Genomic DNA, 27457 nt, shown 5'->3' on the forward strand with positions numbered 1-27457 from the left:
TCCTCGATACCGATTCGTAGGATTAGTGATTGGTGTGGTTGTTGGACCGAAAGTTGTAGGAAACTTTGAACTAGCAATAAATATACCTTGACTATCCCTAGGCATACTTATACTTCTATGGATAAAGAAAAGGAAATACAAGTTCAAATATGAGCAAAAATGATCAGAATTTGGAGGAACCCCACAATAGTGGATGCGTGGCTCTTCACTCATATCTTAATATACTCTCTACACCCTTTGACTACTTGCAATACCCTTGAAAATATGTAATAACAATCTTACCTGAACCAATTAGTGATTAAACCTCCTAATATTTAATTGTCATCCAAGACTCATAAGCATGAGTTGTACTACATTTTTGGCTCAAGATGAATTTCAAAGTATATAATTTTCCTTGATAATGATCGTGAAGTACAAAATGATGAAGAACACTTATGAATCAAGAAAACTAGCACTAATCTCATTTTGAGAAAACATAAGAAATATAAAGGAAATCAAATTAACTCAATTGTTATACAACCAGCTCACAAAATATAATAAAGAGATATATCAACAACTTAAAACATAGCCTCCTCGAGGGTGAATCCTCCTTTACATTACACAAATGAAAAATTATTGGATGATACAAATGACAAGACTTCCTTTCTATACACAGGAGTCTAAGTGGTCACAATATAATCAAAGCCGACATAACAATAATAATGTAAGGGCACAACAATAACAATAGTGGGGTTCTATGGGGCATAATAATAAAAATATGGGGACAACATGGGCACAACAATAACTATAAGGGGTACAATAACAATAATAATAAGGAAATACACTAGTATTATAGGGACCTAACATGCCCCTCTCCTTCAAAAAAGTGGTTTCCTCAATGCTTGAGTAGTTTCGAATGATTTTGTATAATATTCTCATCCTACCATGTAGAATCTTCAGTGGGAAAAATCTTCAGTGAGAAACTCTAAAATTGATCGATTTCGCAATTTTCAAGTTCTTCTTTCTGTGACTGCTTTAGGTTCCAATATGATTTTTCCTTCCTCTTCAAGATTTGGAAATATTGCTTGAACATAGAGCTTGTCACCTATAACATTTTTTAAGCATGAAACATGGAAAACTGGGTGCACTCGGGAATATGCAGGAAGTTCAAATTTGTATGCCATAGTACCAATCTTTTGCAACACCTTATATAGACCATAATACTTTGCTAATAATTTATTATCATTCTTAGCTTCCTTGAGGGATATTTGTTTGTATGGTTGTAGCTATAGAAATACCCAGTCACCTACATCAAAACTTCTTTCGCTATGATGTTGATATGCCTGTTCTTTAATTCTATTCCACACCAAAGTGAGGTTTTCCTTTACGAGTTGGAGAATTTTTTGTTGATTCTCGATGTGATCTTCCACTACTTGAACCTTAGGATTATCTCTAAAATATGATCTGATGGAAAATGGATGATATCCACAAAGCTCTATAAATGGGGTCATTTTTGTTCTAGTATTGAAGGAAGTGTTATACCACCATTCAGCGAGAGGCAACCATTTGACCCATCGTGTCTATTTATCAGATACAAAGCAACATAAGTATCCATCCAAAAAAAATTTCACTATCTCAGTTTGCCCATCTGATTCAGGATGCTAAGATGAGCTATCAACTAACTAAGTACCCATAAAAGAAAATATTTTTGTCCAAAAATTTCGAGGCAAAATAGGATCTCTATCACTTACAATAATTTTTGGGTTTCAACGTAGCTTTTGAATTGTTTCCATAAATGTAGTAGCAACCCTAAGACCTGATGAAAACATGGCCTATGACCTAATGAAAGCATTATTGCAAATTGACCATGAAACCATAACTAAAGACAACCCGAAGAAGGGTCAGCAAGTATACTCTATGATGGAGAAATTTAGATTTTCTGAAGAGAATACAACCATCAGTGGATCAGTTTGACATGACCTAATTAAATGATGTAAAATTTCAGTATGCGACTACTAAAATGAAAATTCAAAGAGAAAATTTTTATCCCTAATGGAAGTATGCAAATACTGACAGTAACACTTTCAATGCAGATCCCATTAGAGGATCTTGAGGATATTTCATATCATATTCTGCAATTGTTACCCTTTCGATGGATGTATGATGAGCCTTATCCTCGATGATTTCTTCCTTTATTCCATAAGTGTCATTTGAGCTTTCAATGAGGTTTCCAAGTGCTATATCATTCATAGTTGACTACCATAAATTTTGTCCCTCCTTGATATTACCTATGGTGATGTGATGTGCTATTACTTGTAGTTCTTCTACCATGGTGTCATTTTCTAATATGACTTATCCTATATTATTTCCAATGATTCCTATCTGCATAGCAGTAATTTACACAACTGAAGAGTAATTTAGCGTAAGATATTATCTTATTCATTAGAGAGATCTCTCGCTTCCTCCTTCTTAAACTTCTTCATCTCAGGTTCTTCTTTCTTCGGTAATATGGGCTTCTTCCTTATTTCTCTTGTTATTGTCCTTCTTAAGTTTAGCACAATCTCTTCCATAGTGCCCATATTTGTGACATCCATAACATTGAACCTTAGCCATGTTCTTCTTTTTCTAAGGACCAAATTTACCAAACTTTCCTTTTATCTTTGTGATAACAACATATGCTTGATTTTTCTCATTTGATCCTATCTTATTTTTTTCCTTTATTCTGGTTTATTCAATCTTTCATAATTACCATAGATCCTGGAAAGGAGTGGCTCCATTCTTCCCATAAATACTTGAAGTGAAGCTGCCCCATTCCTCTTGTACTACATTTAATACTATAATGGTCATTTCTTTGTCACGCATTATTTCACCCAGATCTTGAAGTTGATCTCCTATTTTTGAAATCCTCATGAAAGATGAGGCTATTCTTTCTCCCTTTCAAATGTTCAACTTGTAGAGTTATTGTCTTAGCGAGATGACTTCTCCTGCAGTACTTACGGAAAAATAAATAATAAAAAAAAAAAACTCTACCAATTTGTTATATATATCTTTAGAAGTGCTTAATTTTGATACACATGGGATGGGAGAGTCCTTAATCAATTCTATCCAAATCCTCTAGGCCCCCACTACCCTTTTCATGTATTCAATAGATGATTGAGAATATTATTTAGGAGGTTGGGTTATTGACCCTTTAATGTGTTCTATGACTTCATTCTCAATAATATTTAGATGTGTTTTTTTCTTCCATGGAGGAAAATTTGAAGCCCCAACTATTTTCTTTATCCCCTTGTCAAAATACATTTTGATAGATTCAGATGAAGTCATAAATATACTTACTTGAGTAGATGTTTCTTTCTCCAGTTGCTTCCTCCTTTAACTTGATATTGGTATAGATAGTAGAACACTACTTCTTGATAGATTCTTTCTACAAGACTAATCCTTGATCCATTTTGGAAAGAGATCACTTTTATGGAGTTCTTCAAAGGTTAACATTATTCTTTAATGAGAGACAACTTGCTTAAAAAACCCATTCGATGATAATGATAATTTTATTTGATCTAGAATTATTTGGTCTTTTGAAAAAGCTTCCACTCCTTAGATGATGGTTGAGAGATGATCTCGGAAATTCTTCTAGGGTTTTTTGTCTTTTTCTGCTTCCTCCTTGATGACGATCCCAAGATGTTTTCTGAAGTAGATTTCTTTGATCTAAGGTTTTGGTATTATGTATATCTTGAAATTTCACTTTTATATCCTTCCACTAACCTTGATGTCTCCATTTCATTAAATTCCCCTTCTAGACTTTGTCACCTTAGCTCTAATACCATGTTGAGAAATGTAGGGCATCGATAGTTAGGTGCTTTCTCTACTTTGATAGTTTCCTCAGGGAGACTTTCCACTTCTTGATTATGATATTCTATTTCTTATGTTACTATTGTGTTCTTTTCATCAAGACAATTACCAATTCATGAACAATAAGGAGACAAGAGACACAGTATATAGGTTGTTAGCCATGGCCAAAACCTCTCAATCTTTGCTAGGAAAAACGAAATAAATTCTTCTTGTAGAACCTTCAGTGTACAAATACCAAGACCATGAAAAAGACCCTTGACACTAGATTCCTTCCAAGGCCAATTCACACGCCTCCTCTTTAACCTTAGATAAATGCTCTACTTCTTCTTCTTCTTCTTTGATTCCTTCAGAATTTTGGCCCCTTCTCGTAGGTCTTCAACCTTTTGCTTCATAACAAAAACCCTAGATCCACGGTTTGATTGTTGAGTGGTCTCCTTGTGGAGGGAGATTTATTTCTCATCTACTCAGCTTCCTTGGCTGAAGTCTTCACGCAATCTAGATTAGCCTTTTATGATTGCAACCTTTAGCCTGATTCAGATATGGCATATTCACATGGGTGAGGGTAGATTAGCCCACAATAATGTCACACTTGATTATCCCATAGTTTCTTTCCTGAATTGTTTTCCTCCAGATGAGGTTGACCACTGCTATATATAGTGGTTTTTCCATAACTATTAGGCTGACATGATAACTCGAGTAGGCTGACTTTATCCTTCTAGAGTTTTTCCTTTCATTATAGGCTGACTTGACTGAGGAATAGTTATGATTTCTTGTAGGGTCACATACAAAAACAAAATTGACTTTTACAATGTGTAACATGCCTTGAATGCATGAGAACGACTCTATATACTTTTATGACTAGATGGCAAAATCCCTAAAATCTCTCAATGGCATCCTTAACTAAAAATGGAATCTCTTGCTCATGAAACCCATTAGTCAAGCATCACAATAACTTTATCTTCATTCCTTACATATTTTACATAAAATACTTATTAGATGTGATTATGAAGAATGAACCTAGTTACACTTTTCAACACTATAATCCCTTTCATAATTTTTATTATGAATTGTAATTCATGTAATGTATTTTGGAAATTAAACACAATGAATCACTAAGTGGATTCGACATCGATTTAGTTCTTTGAGGAGGAGCTGCATGGAAATTTGACAAGTCAAGGCTATGCATTAATGGCCGCCAACCCTATGATTGAGGTTTAATGACCTTCATGGTAGGAGGTAGAATTCATGTGTTCTTTGGATATCTAGTTTGTAGTGGATTAGGGTTAAGCAAAATGCATAAGAACAATTTAAATATTAATAAAAAAACCAGATGGAGAGAAAGTTTGTCCAAGACGATAGATGGAGAAAATTCATAAGAACCCTATTAGTAGTTCCTCTGCGGATGTTATTTCCTCTTAATTCTACTCATTGCAGAAAGCAACCCTTGCTACCTTGCTCGACCATAATATACATGGATATGGATGCAAATTTTGGCTGAGCACCTCACCTCACTAGCCCATGACTTCTCTAATCTACGTATATTGTTTACATTGGTCATTTCTTGTATTTTTTTATGTATTTTTACTTTTCGATGCTCTAATTTTTGTTTGCAAGAGGTAAAATTTTCCCTTTCATGTACTTCCCCTATCAGTTTTTTTATCAAATACATTTTCTTTCCTCATCCCCTCCATTTGAATCTTATACGTTTGAGTAAATTAAGGGTTAAAATTTTCCCAAAAGTTCGATGGTTCTCATCTACCCTTTAGGATGCTCATCGCAAAATAAGCCAAGGTCATTGAGGTCATCATGGAAGGCATGTGGGACCATGGATTAGGGTTAAGACAAATGCATAAGAAGAAAAATCTATGACGTGTTTCTGTCAATTCCACTTCCATAAGTGACTCATAGTGTGTTGAATCATAACATAGTAACTTCTCATCACATGTTTACCCCGGTTGGTCGATTACTTGGGTAGATGTGGGAGGAGGGTGTTACACATTTATCTCAAATTCTATCGCAACATAATGATTCTCCTAATGCTATTGATTTATTAATTTATTCCAATATGATATATTATCCAAGTACTTTCTTATTGTCTTAATAATGGTATACATTTTCATCTAGACAACTTTAGAGGTAAGCTATTCTAGAGTGTATCACAAAAATTTGGATTTGAATGCTTGATACTACATTTGAATTATTTTTATATTCTCTTTTCAATTTTCATGGAGAAATATATATCATGTCCAACATATTCACCTTTAATGACATCTCTAAAGCGTAGATAGTAAATTAGATCCTCCTTTATTAAATAACAACTTCCTTTAATGACCCATCTATGTTCTCCAACTACATTTTGGGTATCAAGGGCATGTTGTACCTTCTAGACGACCTCCCTACTCATTGACATACCTTATAGATTTTGTAGGACACCTTTGCATCATTGCAAAGTGTGGGCCCCCATAATCATGTGTGCAAGATCATTTGCACCATTTCCCTTTCGAGATAATGGTGTCCATATGCACTTGCATGAACCTCAATATGTATCATAGGTCGCTCATGCTCCAATATTTATGTGTGTAATCTATCGTCTGCATGCAACTTATACAAAAAAACTACAATGAGCTAATAATCTATCATTCTCTTAAAAAAACTAGTCCTTCCTTTTATATTATCGAGCTATTTGGGTTTGCCTTAACCTCTTTGCTCTTACATAATCTCCTCTCTCTATGTCACTCAGAATACACACCTCCATAGCCGCAATAAAATTCCATCATATATAGTGAGGGGTCGCCTTCTAAGTCCAAAAACCATAAATTAAACATTACTTCTACTGTTAGAATTTCACCTAATTAACGACCTAGATTAACCTCACCCGCTGGACCCCCTTTCGACAAAAAATAATGAGAGTGTTGCCACCCCATTAGGAACTGGGGTCCAATGCTGCAATACCTTTGAATAATGAACATAATCAGGCTCCACACCTAACATGACATAGAAATTAGCCACATGTTGAATTAGTAACGCAAGGAAGCACCATGCTAGGGGTTTTTGCTGCAGAGAAAGGGGTCCAACAACTATAATTAGTAAGGAAGGTTGTTTAAACCCATCCAAAGTATGATCGGATCAAGGAGAAGTAGGCCTACAAGGAAGCATAGATAAAAAAATTCACCACGGAAAGGGATAGACAGGAGGGTATTCACGAACATGCAACTCCTTTTGTATATGAGAACACTTCTCATAAAGAGTTGGAGGCAAAAATAGGTAAAATATAGAACCTATTGAAAAGTTATATTGAATTTAATGGAGGATGAAAAAATATTGGAAAAGTTCGAGGGAATGGTCAAACAATGTGTTAAGGAGACAAAAGTGGCTTTTGTGTGGACTTCACCATATGTTGTAAACCAGGTTACACAATCAAACAGGATGAGTAAGGAATTTAGATTCAATGCGTAGGTAGGAGATTATGAAATTCAGAATATCATATTTGATCTAGGATCTGATATGAATATTCTACCTAAAAGTACTTGGGAAATGATAGCGAAGAAAAAACTAACTTGGTCCCCTATCCAATTGAGCTTAGAAAATTAGCACCAATTTTTTCTCATTAGTAGGTTGACAAATGTACCATTGGATATCGATGGAGTCAACAGTAGTGTATATTTTGATATCAAATAAATTGCGGACGATATTGTACCATAACTTTCCCTATTGGGAATTGATCAACCATTTAACAACTAGGTAATTATCAACTTAAAGAAGTAATTGATGATCTTCCAAGAAGGAGAAGTTTTAGTGATCACGTTTGTAGAAGAAAGTGAGGGAGAGTGGTAGTTTGAGTTGGTTATAGGGGATTTAAGTGGGGATGAATTGAACAATATTTACTACATTACAGGTCATAGGTAGCATTATGTGAATCCATACTACGAAATGGGTACTTAGTTGGCTTTGTACGAGATCCCGTGCTTTAGACTCTAAAGCTACAATGAAAAATTGGAAAAATAGGTTACATGAAGTAAAGCCTGAAATATGTGCACACCTTAGTAGGGCAGCGCATTGGATAAGGACTAAGGTGCATAACCCACCTTTTTTTGATGGATTATCAAAAGTAACTACTTTTTTGGAGGAATTCGAGGATTCGGTTCTAGAGGAATTAAAGATTGCAATGTTGGATGTTTCATTGCACAATATTAGGGGTTACTAGGGAAAAATACATAGGGATGGATTTCCCTATATACTACTGCAAATTTATAAGAGGAGATGCACTCATCGATGCACAACTTAGAAAAAGGTACATGATTCATCCTACCTCATTTTCCATAAAGTAGTCAACCATAACAAAGAAAAATGATACCACAATAGAGGATCAAGGACTGACAATGATGTATGCACTCTAGAAGGTTAGCAATTCCTTACTAGGGAACAAGTTCAAGCAACACACAAACCATGTTTTGTTGAAATACCTCATCATCAAGCTTATGTTAGGGGAGATGATCTCCAGGGGGTTTTTGTGTTCCCAAGAATATGACTTTCAAGTAGGGTTCCCATCAAGAAAATTGAACATAGGACTTGAGCATCTATCGCACATGAACAAAGGAAGAGATGGAGGAAGCTTAAAAGTTAATCTGTGAAATGCATAGAAGGTTCATGTTACTATGGGAGATGATTATTCTATGAAGGTTTTTCATTGGTTGAGGATGGGTATAGCACGAGAGGGGTATGCCATCACATGAAGGAAGCAGTTGGTGGTGAGAATGATAGATTATTAGCTCATTGTAGTTTTTTTGTATAAGTTGCATGCAGGCGATAGATTACACACATAAATATTGGAGCATGAGTGACCTATGATACATATTGAGGTTCATGCAAGTGCATATGGACACCATTATCTAGAAAGGGAAATGGTGCAAATGATCTTGCACACATGATTATGGGGGCCCACACTTTGCAATGATGCAAAGGTGTCCTACAAAATCTATAAGGTATGTCAATGAGTAGGGAGGTCATATAGAAGGTACAACATCCCCTTGATACCCAAAATGTAGTTGGAGAACATAGATGGGTCATTAAAGGAAGTTGTTATTTAATAAAGGAGGATCTAATTTACTATCTACGCTTTAGAGATGTCATTAAAGCTGAATATGTTGGACATGATATATATTTCTCCATGAAAAATGAAAAGAGAATATAAAAATAATTCAAATGTAGTATCAAGCATTCAAATCCAAATTTTTGTGATACACTCTAGAATAGCTTACCTCTAAAGTTGTCTAGATGAAAATGTATACCATTATTAAGACAATAAGAAAGTACTTGGATAATATATCATATTGGAATAAATTAATAAATAAATAGCATTAGGAGAATCATTATGTTGCGATAGAATTTGAGATCAAATGTGTAACACCCTCCTCCCACATCTACCCAAGTAATCGACCAACCGGGGTAAACATGTGATGAGAAGTTACTATGTTATGATTCAACACACTATGAGTCAGTTACGGAAGTGGAATTGACAGAAACACGTCATAGATTTTTCTTCTTATGCATTTGTCTTAACCCTAATCCATGGTCCCACATGCCTTCTATGAAGACCTCAATGACCTTGGCTTATTTCGGGATGAGCATCCTAAAGGGTAGATGAGAACCATCGAACTTTTGGGAAAATTTTAACCCTTAATTTACTCAAACGTATAAGATTCAAATGGAGGGGATGAGGAAAGAAAATGTATTTGATAAAAAAATTGATAGGGGAAGTACATGAAAGGGAAAATATTACCTCTTGCAAAAAAAAATTAGAGCATCCAAAAGTAAAAATACATAAAAAAATACAAGAAATGACCAATGTAAACAATATACGTAGATTAGAGAAGTCATGGGCTAGTGAGGTGAGGTGCTCAGCCAAAATGTGCATCCATATCCATGTATATTATGGTCGAGCAAGGTAGCAAGGGTTGCTTTCCGCAATGAGTAGAATTAAGAGGAAATAACATCTGCAGAGGAACTACTAATAGTGTTCTTATGAATTTTCTCCATCTATCGTCTTGGACAAAATTTCTCTCCATCTGGTTTTTTTTTTAATATTTAAATTGTTCTTATGCATTTTTCTTAACCCTAATCCACTACAAACTAGATATCCAAAGAACACATGAATTCTACCTCCTACCATGAAGGTCATTAAACCTCAATCATAGGGTTGGCGGCCATTAATGCATAGCCTTGACTTGTCAAATTTCCATGCAGCTCCTCCTCAAAGAACTAAATCCATGTTGAATCCGCTTAGTGATTCATTGTGTTTAATTTCCAAAATACATTACATGAATTACAATTCATAATAAAAATTATGAAATGGATTATAGTGTTGAAAAGTGTAACTAGGTTCATTCTTCATAATCACATCTAATAAGTATTTTATGTAAATTATGTAAGGAATGAAGATAAAGTTATTGTGATGCTTGACTAATGGGTTTCATGAGCAAGAGATTCCATTTTTAGTTAAGGATGCCATTGAGAGATTTTAGGGATTTTGCCATCTAGTCATAAAAGTATATAGAGTCGTTCTCATGCATTCAAGGCATGTTACACATTGTAAAAGTAAATTTTGTTTTTGTATGTGACCCTACAAGAAATCATAACTATTCCTCACTCAAGTCAGCCTATAATGAAAGGAAAAACTCTAGAAGGATAAAGTCAGCCTACTCGAGTTATCATGTCAGCCTAATAGTCATGGAAAAACCACTATATATAGCAGTGGTCAACCTCATCTCGAGGAAAACAATTCAGTAAAGAAACTAAGGGATAATCAAGTGTGACATTATTGTGGGACTTCTTGTGGGCTAATCTACCCTCACCCATGTGAATATGCCATATCTGAATCAGGCTAAAGGTTGCAATCATATAAGGCTAATCTAGATTGCGTGAAGACTTCAGCCAAGGAAGCTGAGTAGATGAGAAATAAATCTCCCTCCACAAGGAGACCACTCAACAATCAAACAGTGGATCTAGGGTTTTTGTTATGAAGCAAAAGGTTGAAGACCTACAAGAAGGGGCCAAAATTCTAAAGGAATCAAAGAAGAAGAAGAAGAAGTAGAGCATTTATCTAAGGTTAAAGAGGAGGCGTGTGAATTGGCCTTGGAAGGAATCTAGTGTCAAGGGTCTTTTTCATGGTCTTGGTATTTGAACACTGAAGGTTCTACAAGAAGAATTTATTTCGTTTTTCCTAGCAAAGATTGAGAGGTTTTGGCCATGGCTAACAACCTATATACTGTGTCTCTTGTCTCCTTATTGTTCATGAATTGGTAATTGTCTTGATGAAAAGAACACAATAGTAACATAAGAAATAGAATATCATAATCAAGAAGTGGAAAGACTCCCTCAGGAAACTATCAAAGTAGAGAAAGCACCTAACTATCGATGCCCTACATTTCTCAACATGGTATCAGAGCTAAGGTGACAAAGTCTAGAACGGGAATTTAATAAAATAGAGACATCAAGGTTAGTGGAAGGATATCAAAGTGAAATTTCAATATATACATCATACCAAAACCCTAGATCAAAGAAATCTACTTCAGAAAACGTCTTGGGATCATCATCAAGGAGGAAGCAGAAAAAGGACCAAAAACCCTAGAAGAATTTCCAAGATCATCTCTCAACCATCATCTAAGGAGTGGAAGCTTTTTCAAAAGACCAAATAATTCTAGATCAAATAAAATTGTCATCAGCTTCGAATGGCTTTTTTAAGCAAGTTGTCTCTCATTAAAGAATAACGTTAACCTTTTAAGAACTCCATAAAAGTGATCCCTTTTGAAAATGGATCAAGGATTACTCTTGTAGAAAGGATCTATCAAGAAGTAGCCTTCTACTATATATACGACTATCAAGTTAAAGGAGGAAGCAACTAGAGAAAGAAACATCTACTCAAGTAAGTATATTTATGACTTCATCTGAATCTATCAAAATTTATTTTGACAAGGGGATAAAGAATCTATTTGGGGCTTCAAATTTTCCTCCATGGAAAAAAAAAACACATCTAAACCTTAATGAGAATGAAGTCATAAAACACATTAAAGGGTCAATAACCCAACCTCCTAAATAATATTCTCAATCATCTATTGAATACATGAAAAGGGTAGTGGGGGCCTAGAGGATTTGGATAGAATTAATTAAGGACTCTCCCATCCCATGTGTATCAAAATTAAGCACTTCTAAAGATATATATAACAAATTGGTAGAGTTTTTTTATTTATTTATTTATTTATTTATTTATTTTTCCGTAAGTACTGCAGGAGAAGTCATCTCGCTAAGACAATAACTCTACAAGTTGAACATTTGAAAGGGAGAAAGAATAGCCTCATCTTTCATGAGGATTTCAAAAATAGGAGATCAACTTCAAGATCTGGGTGAAATAATGCGTGACAAAGAAATGACCATTATAGTATTAAATGTAGTACAAGAGGAATGGGGCAGCTTCACTTCAAGTATTTATGGGAAGAATGGAGCCACTCCTTTCCAGGATCTATGGTAATTATGAAAGATTGAATAAACCAGAATAAAGGAAAAAAATAAGATAGGATCAAATGAGAAAAATCAAGCATATGTTGTTATCACAAAGATAAAAGGAAAGTTTGGTAAATTTGGTCCTTAGAAAAAGAAGAACATGGCTAAGGTTCAATGTTATGGATGTCACAAATATGGGCACTATGGAAGATATTGTGCTAAACTTAAGAAGGACAATAACAAGAGAAATAAGGAAGAAGCCCATATTACCGAAGAAAGAAGAACCTGAGATGAAGAAGTTTAAGAAGGAGGAAGCGAGAGATCTCTCTAATGAATAAGATAATATCTTGCGCTAAATTACTCTTCAGTTGTGTAAATTACTGCTATGCAGATAGGAATCATTGGAAATAATATAGGATAAGTCATATTAGAAAATGACACCATGGTAGAAGAACTACAAGTAATAGCACATCACATCACCATAGGTAATATCAAGGAGGGACAAAATTTATGGTAGTCAACTATGAATGATATAGCACTTGGAAACCTCATTGAAAGCTCAAATGACACTTATGGAATAAAGGAAGAAATCATCGAGGATAAGGCTCATCATACATCCATCAAAAGGGTAACAATTGCAGAATATGATATGAAATATCCTCAAGATCCTCTAATGGGATCTGCATTGAAAGTGTTACTGTCAGTATTTGCATACTTCCATTAGGGATACAAATTTTCTCTTTGAATTTTCATTTTAGTAGTCGCATACTGAAATTTTACATCATTTAATTAGGTCATGTCAAACTGATCCACTGATGGTTGTATTCTCTTCAGCAAATCTAAATTTCTCCATCATAGAGTATACTTGCTGACCCTTCTTCAGGTTGTCTTTAGTTATGGTTTCATGGTCAATTTGCAATCATGCTTTCATTAGGTCATAGGCCATGTTTTCATCAGGTCTTAGGGTTGCTACTACATTTATGGAAACAATTCAAAAGCTACGTTGAAACCCAAATAGCTTGATAATATAAAAGGAAGGACTAGTTTTTTCTCTGTGGACATAGCCCAAATTGGGTGAACCACGTATATTTGTGTCTCTTTTGTTTCATGTGTTTTATGTGTTTATATTTCTGCAATATTTTGTGTGTTCCATTGCTCAGTAATATATAATATTATAACATTTCATTTAGCCATGATCATCTAAAAAATCAAACCATTCTTTTCCTACCACTTTGCAATCAATTGGGGAAAATCATTCACCCCATGGTTTAGTGCCCTATGATAGGTATATCTCCAACAGGGTTTATGAAAATATTATGCAAGATTCCCATGTTGTAAATAATTATAATAGACCATGGGTCATAAAACCTTCTCAAATCTTCGTTGTCCTCTTGTTGGCCCTCCGAGATCTCTAGCGAACATCCCCTGTCCCCAACTTGGCTATTTATACTAACAAGTTGAATTTTATCAGTACTAGTTGAAGCCTATTGTTGTTTCTTCAATTCCCTTTGGCCCATGCACCCAAAAGAAATCAAAAGATAATTTGCACATTAGATGTAGTGCCTGGTAATGGTGGATATCGTGCCCAACTAATTTTAAAAAATAATAAGAGAAAATACACGTAGAAGTCTCATAGTTCTGCATCACAGGATAATTTTGTGAGGTGAAACCCTAAAATCGACATACCTCACACCACAAACCTTTTCCTTGTCCAAATCAGTTAGATACACTTATTTCAATGTAATTTATCAGTATCTTACACTCATTTTCATGGTGCCGCTCTGTTCTGTAAATTGCACACCAAACATTCTCCTACTTCTCCTTCTGCTTAGTCAAATTTTGCAGCTGAAGAGTTAAAGTAGCAAGTTACATTTGAACATGCACCATTCCACTACTTACCTCAGTTCCTACGCGAGAGACCTCTAGCTTTGGAATGATATCCAATGACTCTTGTTGTCAACTAATTTGTTATTATGTTAGGGGAATTAAAATGTGTGGGATTACTCCGATAATGAACCACTCCATTTTTTATGCATATTGGGTTTCAAAGGATAATTTTCCCTTTAATATTTTGAATCTCTTGTCAAACTTCCTAACAAACTTGTTTTGAAACTACTTAATGTCTTTCAATCCATAATACATTGATGTTTTGACTTCGACTTATAAAATTTCTTAATCAAAGACTACTTGATTCCCACCAATGGCTAGATCTATCCATATTCAGTTGTGCTTTTATACTTGATATACCAAGTTAAAGCATAATCCATGAAGGTAACCTCTAGTTTCCTTATTGTGGACCTAGTTCACTATCTATATGACCTCACAAACAAGAGAATTGTGTTTCGCAATAAAAATTAACAACAAGACGAAACATAAGAATCCTCATCTCTACTCCCACCATTGTGCTCTGGGTAGTGCCTCCTAACAAAGGGTTTCCTAGTGTGCTCACTTTAGTACCTGACAAATGTCTGCTACTCTACACAACAAAGTGAACTAAAACACTTTGTCACAACCTCTCTTGATGTCTGAAAAATGCCTATAAGTAATCAACATATTATGACTGTAATTACCTACTACCATATTCATCATGGTATGTTGAGTTCTTACCTGAATATTCTTTGAAATGTGCGAGGTGGTGGGCTCAACACCATCCATGGTCTTAATAGGTGAACCAAGATGCATAAACTGTGTATTCCTTGGGCTAAGATGCTGGTATTCTTCCTCCTATGCTTCAATGAGTGGCGTGATGAAATACATTCCTTAGATACTTTTGCCACTTGCATTTCTTCTCATGCTCCATTGGCCTTCTCTTGCCCCTCTCCCCAGGTTTGTCATAGTGGCAAGAATTGATGTTGATCGATTTCCTTCTACATAGTTCGACTAAAATATATGTCCACTTCTCAACATTCCACCTTCCATTATTTCTACCTCCATTATGTCTTTATGATGCCTTCACATATGCAACTCCTCCAACAACCTATTGCATCTAATGCAATATTCCAACTACATCATAATCCATCCCCTTCCCTTCTTTTGCATCCTTGTTCTCTTAACCTTAGACCACCCCTAGTTCTTCCCAAATTTACCCATAGTGCATGAATGGATTAGCCATCCATAGCATAATATTCCATATGAAAGGTTTTGCAATCACATAGAAACATTTTAATTGACATAAATATCGACCAGATAAATCTCCGTTGTGGAACCTCCAAAAAAATTCATTACATTACACTATGTGATACTATGGGCTCTATTGCAAACATGACAATATATGTTTTCTAGCACACTTTCAAACTAGAAGTTTTCAACATGAAAAATATTGTTTCTTACTTATTTCAAGTGGCTCTCCCTTTTTGGAGTCCACTGTCTTAGCCCAACTTGTTGATAGTTTATATTCTCATCCACTAGTTGTTGAATCTAGTTTGTTAAGATGATCAGGAATTATGTAAAGAATATATTCTGGAAAACAGTGAGCACGTATTTTTGCAAACAATATTGAATGCTAATTCTTCATTCCTTGTTCTAACTCACCAAAAAAGCATGTTGCTTCTGCTCAAACAAACTAGTACTTTCTACCTTCTTTAGATTCCATGGATCCCACATCCTTCTTACCTAATAATCCCATCATAAAATGATCCTGGGCCTTGCGAAGGAACCCGTTATTGGCACGAGATTAGTCATAATTGTATTGACATGTAGTCTCGACCAATAAAGCCTCGTCGAACACTCACCCTTTTGGAATCACGAATGAAGTGGATGAAGTCTCACTCAAGTTGCCTATGGGGGACAAATAGAACCAATATTTTACAGTTAGATGGGAGAGTTTTATATACATTCTTAGGTTTATAAATTGTTTTAATATACTCACAACATGTTCATTATAGGTTCTAAAAGGTGTGATTAATTCATATGTTAGAAAATACTTTATGAAAACATAAATCTAACAATATTCTTTCTCAAAAGACAAAGAAACAAATCCAATTCATGACTCGCATATCATGATAAAATAACACCAAATCAAACATACAAAGCACCCTAGCCATAATTTACATTACTTCTTCAAAAATATTCATGATGCACTACAAAATTGTACTCCAAAATGTGAGCCACAAGCCTAATATTCTTGAGAAGCAAAGAAAAGTATAAACATTAGTGCAATAAAGTATTAACTATCTCTATGTGTATTAAACATTCAGACACGAGACTGGCATAGAGACTCAAGCATTAAAAATTTAGACACATAACCATCTCAATCCAATGAAAACAAAAATGGAACAATAGATACCAAGCTAACTAAGATCATCCCCACTTGAACTCAACGATAGAGTGACTGGCTAAATTGAACTCCACTAAACTCAACCCTCTTCCTCTTAAACCCCCAAAATTGAAGAAATATTATCCCTTTATATATTTAAAAACATCTTTCTTATCATCATTCACTCAAATTCCGTCCAACTTGTCAAGTCTCCCATGTTGGTCTAACTGCCTAAAATATTTTGACAACATCGTCTAGTTGTCCCATTCACCTTGCTCGATAAGTAATCCATACTTGAAATATCCCCTAACAATTCCTTCTCCACTTATTAACTTTCCCTTTTCAATAAATTTATTTCAACCTCATCTCACCATTGTAATTCTTTTCACTTATTCATCTCACCATTGCAATTCTGGTCCTTTGTTTGCTACAGGTGATATTCCTCCTACTTAGAAAATTTTCAAAATTATCAAAATTTTCCTCCATGGCCCTGACAGTAACCATTGACTTTGGAATCTTGGATTATTCGGGCATTTTCTTTAAAAAGGAATTAGGGAGTAGGTTTTGTGCGAGCTCTTGGGCTAAAAGTTTTCAAGACAAATAATTTTCAAGATAAGTGGTGGTGGGAATGGGCATGGAGGTAATGGTTTGTGTGGCCTTATCTCTGTAAACTTGATGGATTAGAAATCCATCAAGATAAAAAGTGATAAGGACATGTAAGAAAGGTATGGATTTATCCAATTCAATTTTGATGCCAAATTGAATGTGGAGAGAAATCCTATTAGGATAGGAGAGAAATGTGTTAAGAGTAGGTAGGCCATGTTCCCAGATGAAAAAATTGTCATGTACAAACTGATATCAACACTTTGACTATTGATGCCAAGTGTAACAACCCTTTCTCTATGTTGAGGAAACTAGGGCATCGATAATTAAATGATATCTCTACTTTCATAATTTCTTGTGAGTGTCTTTTCACTTCTTGATTATGACCTTCTTGTTGTGTTTTTCTCATCAAGAAAATTACCAATTCATGAGCAATAAAGGGACAAGCTACATAGTATATAGGCTATCAACGAGGGCCAAAACCTCTCACTCTTTGAGAGGAAAAACCAAACGTTTTCTTCTTCTCAAACCTTTAATTGAAGAATACCAAGATCATGACAAAGACCCTTGACACTAGATCCCTTCCAAGCCCAAGTCACAAGCCTCATATTTATCCTTAGATCAATGCTTCTCTTCTTCTTCTTCTTCTTCTTCTTCTTCTCGACTTCCTTTGACCTCTTCTTGTAGGTCTACAAATTTTTTCTTCATAAGAAAAACCCTAGATCAGTCTTCTGATGCTTGAATGGTCTCCTTATATAGGGAAACTTCTTTCTCTTCTACTCGATTCCCTTCACCGATGTCTTCACCCAATCTAAATCACCCATATATGACTATAACCTTCGAACACCTTCAAATTCATAATATTCAGACGTGTGAGGGTGGATTAGCCCAAAAACAATCCCACAATCATGTAACATCCTTCACTATCCTTTCTTCTTTCTTTTTTGATGTTAAGGATCCTTCTGTAATGAATTTTACACTTGATTATCTTGTACTTTCTTAACCAAATTGTTGTCCTACAAATGAGCCTGGGCACTACTATATATAGCGATTTTTCCATGAATATTATGCCAACATGATCACTGGAGTAGGCCAACTTTATCTTTCTATAATTTTCCCTTTCATTGTAGGAAGACTTGAGTGAGTAATAGTGCCAAGGTCTTGGAGGGTGAATGACAAAAAATAAGTTGACTTCTACAATGTGTAATATGTCTTCAATACATGACAACAACTCTTTAGAATTTTATTACTAGATGAAGAAATCCCTAAAGGCTCCCAATGGGAGCCTTAACTAAAAATAAAATCTCTTGCTCATGACACCCATGAGTCAAGTATTATAATAATTTTATTTTTCTTCTTTGCATATTTTACATAAAATAATAATTACATGTCATTATGAAGACTGAACCTAGTTACAATTTTTATCACTCCCTCTTAACTAGGGAGGTATTCATAATGGTACTTGGTCATTCTTAATCTAAATAATTTCTCATAAGGAGAGTTGGATTGGTAACCCATCTCTATATCATCATATCAACCAACATTGTCACATATCAAGGCTTCACTAACAAATCTATCTCTCCAGAAGATTTGAGCTCAATGTTGGGGAGATAAATGATTTATAAACACCCTTACCATTGTCTCCTTGGGAACATACCCCACCTGGGTTCTCAGGTTGTGTTCCATCAGGACTACTCTTATCTTTGATTCCCAACTCCCAATTATTACCTTGGATCCCAAATCCTCCAACAATGACTACTATTATCTTGGATTCCCTACCTCATCCTCAAAGAGCATAAAATGCCAGATGATTACAAAATCCTCCATTCTATCTTCCCAAGTGAAGACCAAAATGATGTGTCTATCTATTCCTCTTAATTAGGGAGGACATATATATTCCAATAAAGGGAGCTACTCATTCCTACAAAAGAAATGTACATAAACTCCCTCTTGCTTAGGAATTTTCCAAGTTTCTTCCAAGTAAGAAACTTGTTTCCAGGCTCCCTCTTAATTAAGGACCTGCAATAGCTCCTCAGATGGAGAAGAAAAGATAACCAACTTCTTTAAGAGATCCTTCCTTCAATGTCATGGATTTCTTCTTTGTTATGGATTCTTCATCTTTTGGTATTTATTCGTAGGGAAGAAACCATCCATCACTCTCATCCATGGGTCAGTCATTTTATTATTCCTTTCATGAGGAAGTGATCCATCAGTCCACATCTGGCCTTGCTTCATGTCATGATGCTTTCTTCATACTATCTCCTTTGGAAGGATATTACATCCTTGTACATGGTTCTCTTCGAAGAAATTCATAGTTCTTCCCTTGGAAACCCTGCATAAGCCCATCCAGATATTTCTTTAAAAATAAAGGAATGAACATTAAAAGCATTAGCTTTGTGATGGTATTTCATCCTAATATCTTCTAGTTTGTATCAACATCCAACATACATATCGACACATCTCCAAAGATTTATATTTTCAAGGATATCTTTCTTTTTCAGTCTCCATCAGTGTCTTCATATCTTCCAATGATATATCATAGTCAAATATTGTTGATCTTTCAGATATTGATTTCCTTTACCATTGTTTCATTTTCCATGATCTAGTACTTCCCTTCTTCACACATTTCATTCCTAAGAGCTTCTAAAAAGAGTTCCTAAATTATAGTCAGCCACCTCATACTTCACATGACGACATATTATGTTGATTTCATCTACTGAATGTGTGACCCATGCATTCCTTCATCTCTTTGAATGAGGATATCCTTTCTTTTGATCATGCTATTAAGATATATCATTGGTTCATGATATATGCAACTATATGACATGACTTGCACAAAATCAAATATAAGCACACATACCCCATTTTTCCTTTGGGTCATCGAGACTCCAAGCAACAACTTCTTCTAAAAGAGCTTCAATCCCTTGATCTTCTTCACTTTTATATCATCATAGCAGCATCTCATGCATTTTACGAGTTTCAAATTCTTGATGAAACACATTCTTCCCCTGGTGATCGGTGAACCTTTCAATGAAGATCCATTTAGAGGATCTTGAGGATGTTTTATATCTTATTATGCAGATGTTACCCTTTTGATTGGTGTATGATGAGCCTTGTCCTAGATGGCTTCTTCCTTTATCCAATAAGTGTCATTTGAGCTTTCAATGATGGTTCCAAGAGATATATCCTTCATAGTTGACTACCATATATTTTGTTCCTCCTTCATATTACCTATGGTAATCTGATGAGCTCTTACTTCTAATGCTTCTACCATGATGTCGTTTTCAAATATGACTTATCCTATCTTCTTTCCAATGGTTCCTATCTATATAGCGATAATTTACACAACTGAAGAGTACTTTAGTGGAGCATATTATCTCATTCATAGTAGAGATCTCTTGCCTCCTCGTTATTAAGCTTCTTCATCTCAGGTTCTTCCATTTCTTCGGTAATATGTGCTTTGTCCTTATTTCTCTTGTTATTGTCCTTCTTAAGTTTAGTACAATATCTTCTATAGTTCCCATATTCATGTCATCCATAACATTGAATCTTAGCCATGTTCTTCTTTTTCTAAGGGCCAAATTTACAAAACTTGTCTTTTCTCTTTATGATAACAAGATATGCCTGACTTTTCTCATTTGATCCAATGTTAGTTTTTTCCTTTATCCTAGTCTCTTCAATATTGCATAATTACCATATATCCTGAAAAGGAGTGGCTCCTTCCTTCCCATAAATATCTGAAGTGAAGTTACCCCATTCCTCTCCTAGTGCATTTATTACTATAATGGTCATTTCTTTGTCAGACATTATTTCACACAGATCTTGAAGTTGATCTCTTATTTCTGAAATCCTCATGAAATATCAAGCTATTATTTCTTCCTTTGAAGTGTTCAAAATGTAGATTTACTTCCTTAGAGAGATGAATTCTCCTACAGTACTTACGGAAAACAACTCTACCAATTTGTTTTTATATCTTTTGAACTGCTTAATTTTGATACACATGGGATGAGAGAGCCCTTAATGGATTATATATCAATCCTCTAGGCCCTCACTACCCCTTTCATGCATTTAGAAAATGTTTGAGAATATTATTTAGGAGGTTGGGTTATTGACCCCTTAATGTGCTCAATGACTTCATTCTCAATAAGATTTAGATGCATTTTTTTCTTCCATGTAGAAAAATTTGAAGCCCCAACTAATTTGTTTCTACCCTTGTAAAAATACATTTTGATAGATTGAGATGAAGTCATAAATATACTTACTTGAGTAGATGCTTCTTTCTGTAGTTTCTTCTTCCTTTAACTTGATAGTGATATAGATCATAGAAGACTACTTCTTGATAGATTCTTTCTACAAGAGTAATCCTTGTTCCATTTTGGAGAGAGATCACTTTGTTGGAGTTCTTCAAAGGTTAAATATTTGATTTAATGAGAGACAAATTGTTTAAAAAACCCATTTGAAGATGATGACAATTTTATTTGATCTAACATTCTTTGGTATTTTGAAAAATCTTCCACTTCTTAGATGATGGTTGAGAGAAGTTCCTAGAAATTCTTCTAGGGTTTTTGGTATTTTTTCTGCTTCCTCCTTTATTATGATCCCAAGACTTTTTCCGAACACGATTTATTCAATCTAGTGTTTTGGTATGATGTATATCTTGAAATTGTGCTTTGATATCCTTCCACTAACATCGGTGCCTCTATTTGATTAAATGCCCCTTCTTGAATTTGTCACCTGATCCAGGTGGATGTTGGTGGCCACCCACTTATCCCACTTCGACCCTCACAACTGTCTCTTTTAGTTTTTCAGTTTCTGTAATTGTAGCACAATTTACTATTTTTAGTAGTTTTTCGGGTTGTGAACTTCTGGAGCCTTTTTAAGGCACTAAATGATATTTTTTGGAAAATATAGGAGCAACATGGGTCCATGGACTGATGTTTATCTTCCTAAAGTTGTAGTGCTTTTATAGATATTTATTATGAGCTATTGAATGCATTAAACGAACATTGGGTGTCCAAGTTACGACCCATGGAAGTTGATGTAACAATTTACCCAAAACAGGGCTCACACTTTGGTGTTTCATCTTCTAGGGTTAGGTTTTTGGATGTTAAGGGTTTTCCATTGTTTCTCAACAATAAATAGGGCTTCAAGCCTCATTGTAACACAGTTCAGAGGAATGTAGCCACCACATCTCTTCTCAGAGATAAGCTACTATCACCCTAGCTGGTTCATTTTCCATTTCTATTTGCAAGCATATTTCATTATTCTACATTAATGAAATGAAGTATTATTTCCGCTACATCTCTATGTTTATGGTTATTTATGTAATTTGTTCCATTCCTGTTTAATTCCAAATCATCACCTTAGCTCCAATACCATGTTGAGAAATCGAGGGCACCGATAGTTAGGTGCTTTCTCTACTTTGATAATTTCCTCAAAGAGTCTTTCCACTTCTTGATTATGATATTCTATTTCCTATGTTACTATTGTGTTCTTTTTATCAAGACAATCACCAATTCATGAACGACAAAGAGACAAGAGACACAATATATAGGTTGTCATCCATGGCCAAACCTCTCACTCTTTGTTAGGAAAAACCAAATAAATTCTCCTTGTAGAACCTTCAATGTATGAATACCATGACCATGACAAAGACCATTGACACTAGATCCCTTCCAAGACCAAGTCAGATACCTCCTATTTAACCTTAGATAAACTCTCTACTTCTTCTTCTTCTTCTTCTTTGATTCCTTCAGAATTTTGGCCCCTTCTTGTAGGTCTGTAACCTTTTGCTTCATAACTAAAACCCTAGATCCATTTTTTGATCCTTGAATGGTCTCCTTTTGGAGGGAGATTTCTTTCTCATCTACTTGGCTTCCTTAAGTGGAGTATTCACCCAATCTAAATCACCCTTGTATGATTGCAACCTTCAACCTGATTCAAATATGTAATATTCACATGTATGAGGATAGATTAGCCCACAAAAGGTCCCACAATAATGTCACACTTCATTATCCCTTAATTTCTTTCCCGAATTTTTTTCCTCCAAATGAGGTTGACCACTACTATATATAGTGGTTTGTCCATGACTATTAGGCAGACATGATCACTCGTGTAGGCTGACTATATCTTTCTAGAGTTTTCCCTTTCATTATAGGCTGACTTGAGTGAGGACTAGTGACAAGTTCTTGGAGGGTGACATATAAAAACAAATTTGACTTTTACAATGTGTAATATGCCTTCAATACATGACAACGACTCTATATACTTTTATGAATAGATGAAAAAATCCCTAAAATATCTCAATGGGAGCCTTAAATGAAAATAAAATCCCTTGCTCATGAAACCGATTGGTCAGGCATCACAATAATTTTATTTTTGTTCCTTACATATTTTACATAAAATAATTATTAAATGTGATTATGAAGATTGAACTTAGTTACACTTTTCAACGCTGTAATCCCTTTTGTAATTTTTATTATGAATTGTAATACATGTAATGAATCACGAAAATTTAAATACAATGAATCACTAAGCAGAGTGGACATGGATTTAGTGTTTTGAGGAGGAGTTGCATGGAAAGTTGACAAGTCAAGGCTATGCATTAATGGCCACCAACCCTGTGATTGAGTTTTAATGACCTGCATTGTAGTAAGGGAGATTGAGTACGGGATGCCTAAATGGATGACAAGCCCATCACCCCCTTATCATACACCATTGGTTGCATTGTGTAGACAAAACATGAGGGCCCTGCAAAGGGGTCAGTGGGAGAAAAGATTCAACTCAGACAGAATAATGGATAACGATTAGGGTGATTTTCACAAAACAACATAGAGAGAGTGCACTACAAAATATGGAAAATAGAAACAACACACTATGAAATAACTGTGGGTTGTTTGCAGTAGGAAATCGAAAACATAGTTGTGGGTTTTGGGTTCTTTTATGTTGGGATACACATGCAAGGGCTTATGATTAAATCTTCAAGAGTGAAGGAGAACCACTGGACGAGGTTGTTGCTAGAGTGGAGGCACAAGGTGTAGCATAATGAAATGAAGGAATAGGTAGATACGTAGAGTATTTGGGAGCCCTATTGGGTTGAGGAAGTAGAATTTATGTGTTATTTTGATCCCTAGTTTGCAGTGGATTAGGGTTAAGAAAAATGCATAAGAACAACATAAATATTACTAAAACAAACTGATGGAGAGAAATTTTCTCCAAGATGATAGATGGAGAAAATGCATAAGAACACTATTGGTAGTTCCTCTCTGGATGTTATTTCCTCCTATTTCTACTCATTGCGGAAAGAAACCCTCATTACCTGACTAAACCATAATATACATGGATATGGATGCACATTTCGACTGAGAACCTCACCTCACCAGCCCATGCCTTCTCTAATCTAGGTATATTGGTTACATTGGTCATTTCTTGTATTTTTTTGATGTAGTTTTACTTTTGGATGTTCTAATTTTTGTTTGCAAGAGGTAATATTTTTGCTTGCAAGTACTTCCCCCATCAATTTTTGTATCAAATACTTTTTCTTTCCTTGTCCCCTCCATTTGAATCTTATACGTTCAAGTAAATTGAGAGTTAAATTTTTCCCAAAATTTCGATGGTTCTCATCTACCCTTTAGTATGCTCATCCTGGAAGAACCCAAGGTCATTGAAGTCATCATGGAAGGCACGCGGAACCATGGATTAGGGTTAAGAAAAATGCATAAGACCAAAATAAATATTACGCAAACAAACTAGATGGAGAGAAATTTTCTCCAAGATGAAGAGATTCAAGAGGATGTGAGAGATTGGGTTTGAGATACAAGAAATATCTACGTCAATCATATGATATATCTTCAAATTTTCATTCTCTACTAGCTTCTCATGTTAATTATAGGTATAGATTATATAGTAACTCTACATTAGAATGTTTTTGTTCTATTATTGCATTATCATATCAATATAGTAATATCGACAAAAGCTCTATGCTTGTGGTATGCTATTGTTGTTGTTTTCCTAATGGTTGGCCAATAGCCACAAGAATGTACCTATTTTATTAGTTAATATGAAATTGTTGCTTATATTACACAGAGAACCAACATAAAGAACAAAAACTAAATTATTAAATAAGATCACCTAATTCATAGTGAAGCCTTGTACTAGATATTTTAGATCCTAAAAAGACTAGGTTTAATAGAATTTATAGTATTTGTGATATTAAAAAGGCTGAAAACTAATAAATTTAGTTAAATCCATGTTAAATGTCAATTTCAAAATATTGAAGATGCCTGGTTGATCTTTTCTCTCCTCTCTCTAGTTTTACTTCCTTACTTTTTATATTTGTAATTTATATTACTTTAACTTGTATTATACCAAATAAATAATGTATCATCCACTCAAAATGTTAAATGATTTGAAAGTATTTTACATAGTTTATATCTAAAAACATATAGCACAACTTTAATATTCATAATGAATACGAAAATTTAATATTCATAATAAATACTCATAAATATAAATATGAATATGACTATTTTAATTATTAATTATAAGCAAATTAATATGGATGAACATTTCTGAGCTTTAGGGAACATCGAAAATGGTAGTCATCCATTAAAGTCGGCCAATAGTTCACCTCAGGTCAACTGCTCAAGGTATTAATAGAAAGAATTATATCTCAATATAGGCAGCCAAGAGACAAAAGCGTGTTAGTAGAAAGAATAAAATCTCAATATACGCATCCAAGAGACAAAAGAGGGTTTCTGAGGTAACACTGAATTTCTAATCAGCATTCATTCACCGAATCTCTCATCATTGCCAATAATGGAAGATTTTCTGAATGTTCCTACTGATATCCAACGGCAAGCGTTGTTGCGCGCTCCTTACATATCACACGATGAGTTGAAGGATGTGTGCAGAAGCTGGAAGGAAATGACGTGTAGTCCCCGGTTCTATGAGGACAGAAAGACCTATGGCACGAGCCAACATTTGATATGTCTTATTCAATCAAATCTCACTCCCGTTGTTTATGGAATAACAGTATAAGACCCTGTGGAGAAGACGTGGGAAAGGACACCACCTATTCCTTGTCCTTTTGATCTTATTCCATTTGATCGTAAGTTGGTTTGTGTGAATGAAAAGCTTGTCGTGTTTGGAGGATGTTATATGGAAACTGAGATGTGGGTGAGGTTGGACGTTGTTGTCTTCATCTTTGATTTTGTGTCGAAAAAATGGAGCCGCGGCTCCAACATACCCACTAGTCGTATCAACTTCGCCTCTGCAGTTTCTTCTTCGAAAGGACTTATCTACGTCGCTGGTGGCGAAGATGAGAATGGCAACTCTCTGTCCACTGTGGAAGCTTACGACGTGGAAGAAGACAGGTGGGAAATCTTGCCTCCCATGACTCAAAACCGCTATGGACCTGCGGGGGTTTACCTGGACGGGAAATTTATGGTGATAAGTGGAATGCCATCTGGTGGAGCAGTCGCAGCCTTAAGTAGCGCGGAAGTTTTTGATGAGGAGACGGGCGGTTGGCAGACGCTGGAAAACATGTGGAGTTTACGAAGGCGTAATATGGAGCAGGATTCCGATGTTGTCTGTATATGTGATCGTTTCAAAACAAGTGATGAAGTATGATGCTGAGAAAAATGCGTGGATGCCTGTAGCTTCTGTTCCACAAAATTTAGAATTTACTTTCCGTGCTGCACCGTGGCGTGAGTGGATTTTTGTAAGTGGCGTTAATGAGAAAGATTATCCGATCACCTATTTCTTTCAGCCGTCAACTGGGCAGTGGAAGGCTATTGACGCAGGGCAAGTGTTTGCTCGTTATCCTTATCCTTTTGTATCAGCTGTAACCCTCGAAATCTGAATATTCCCTTCTCTTCCATATGTTTTATATTTCGCATCATAAATAATGTTAACTTATTTTTAAATGGTAATATTGAAATTGCGTTATATGTTATTTGATCTCGGACTCTGACTAGCGTCCTTCACTTATTTTGCTTTAAATATGAACCGTAATTTAATCCCATTTTGAAAAGTATCGATTATCATTAATCTCTAAGACTTGTTCTTTAAACAAATTTAACTTTCGGACAATTAATGTTAAATAGCATTACAATATATTCAAGAACGGCTTTACAGGAGGTTCCCCTCCATAAACATTACCCATAACATTCGAGCATTAGTGGTGTCTCTGTTTTCCATGAGGAATAAACTTCATTGTTACAATTCATGAAGTCATGGACATATGGAAGGTACAATATGCAATTTTGACTCTTT

At 35.1% G+C, this 27457-nt stretch overlaps 1 protein-coding gene across 1 annotated transcript in view; it reads left to right on the plus strand.

Moving 5' to 3' along the window:
• Positions 1–26812, plus strand: part of LOC149186496 (F-box/kelch-repeat protein SKIP20-like) — an 82877-nt gene extending 56065 nt beyond the window's left edge. Inside the window, exons 2-3 of the mRNA XM_089409366.1 lie at positions 25966–26215; positions 26318–26812. Of these exons, the coding sequence (XP_089265492.1) occupies positions 25966–26215; positions 26318–26812 (745 nt within the window). The remainder of the gene's footprint in view (positions 1–25965; positions 26216–26317) is intronic.
• Positions 26813–27457: the final 645 nt, after the last annotated feature.

Source organism: Pinus tabuliformis, chromosome 3_1, assembly GCF_031772625.1.
Source record: "Pinus tabuliformis cultivar Carrire ecotype Pingquan chromosome 3_1, CPIR1, whole genome shotgun sequence".
Classification (NCBI taxonomy): domain Eukaryota; kingdom Viridiplantae; phylum Streptophyta; class Pinopsida; order Pinales; family Pinaceae; genus Pinus; species Pinus tabuliformis.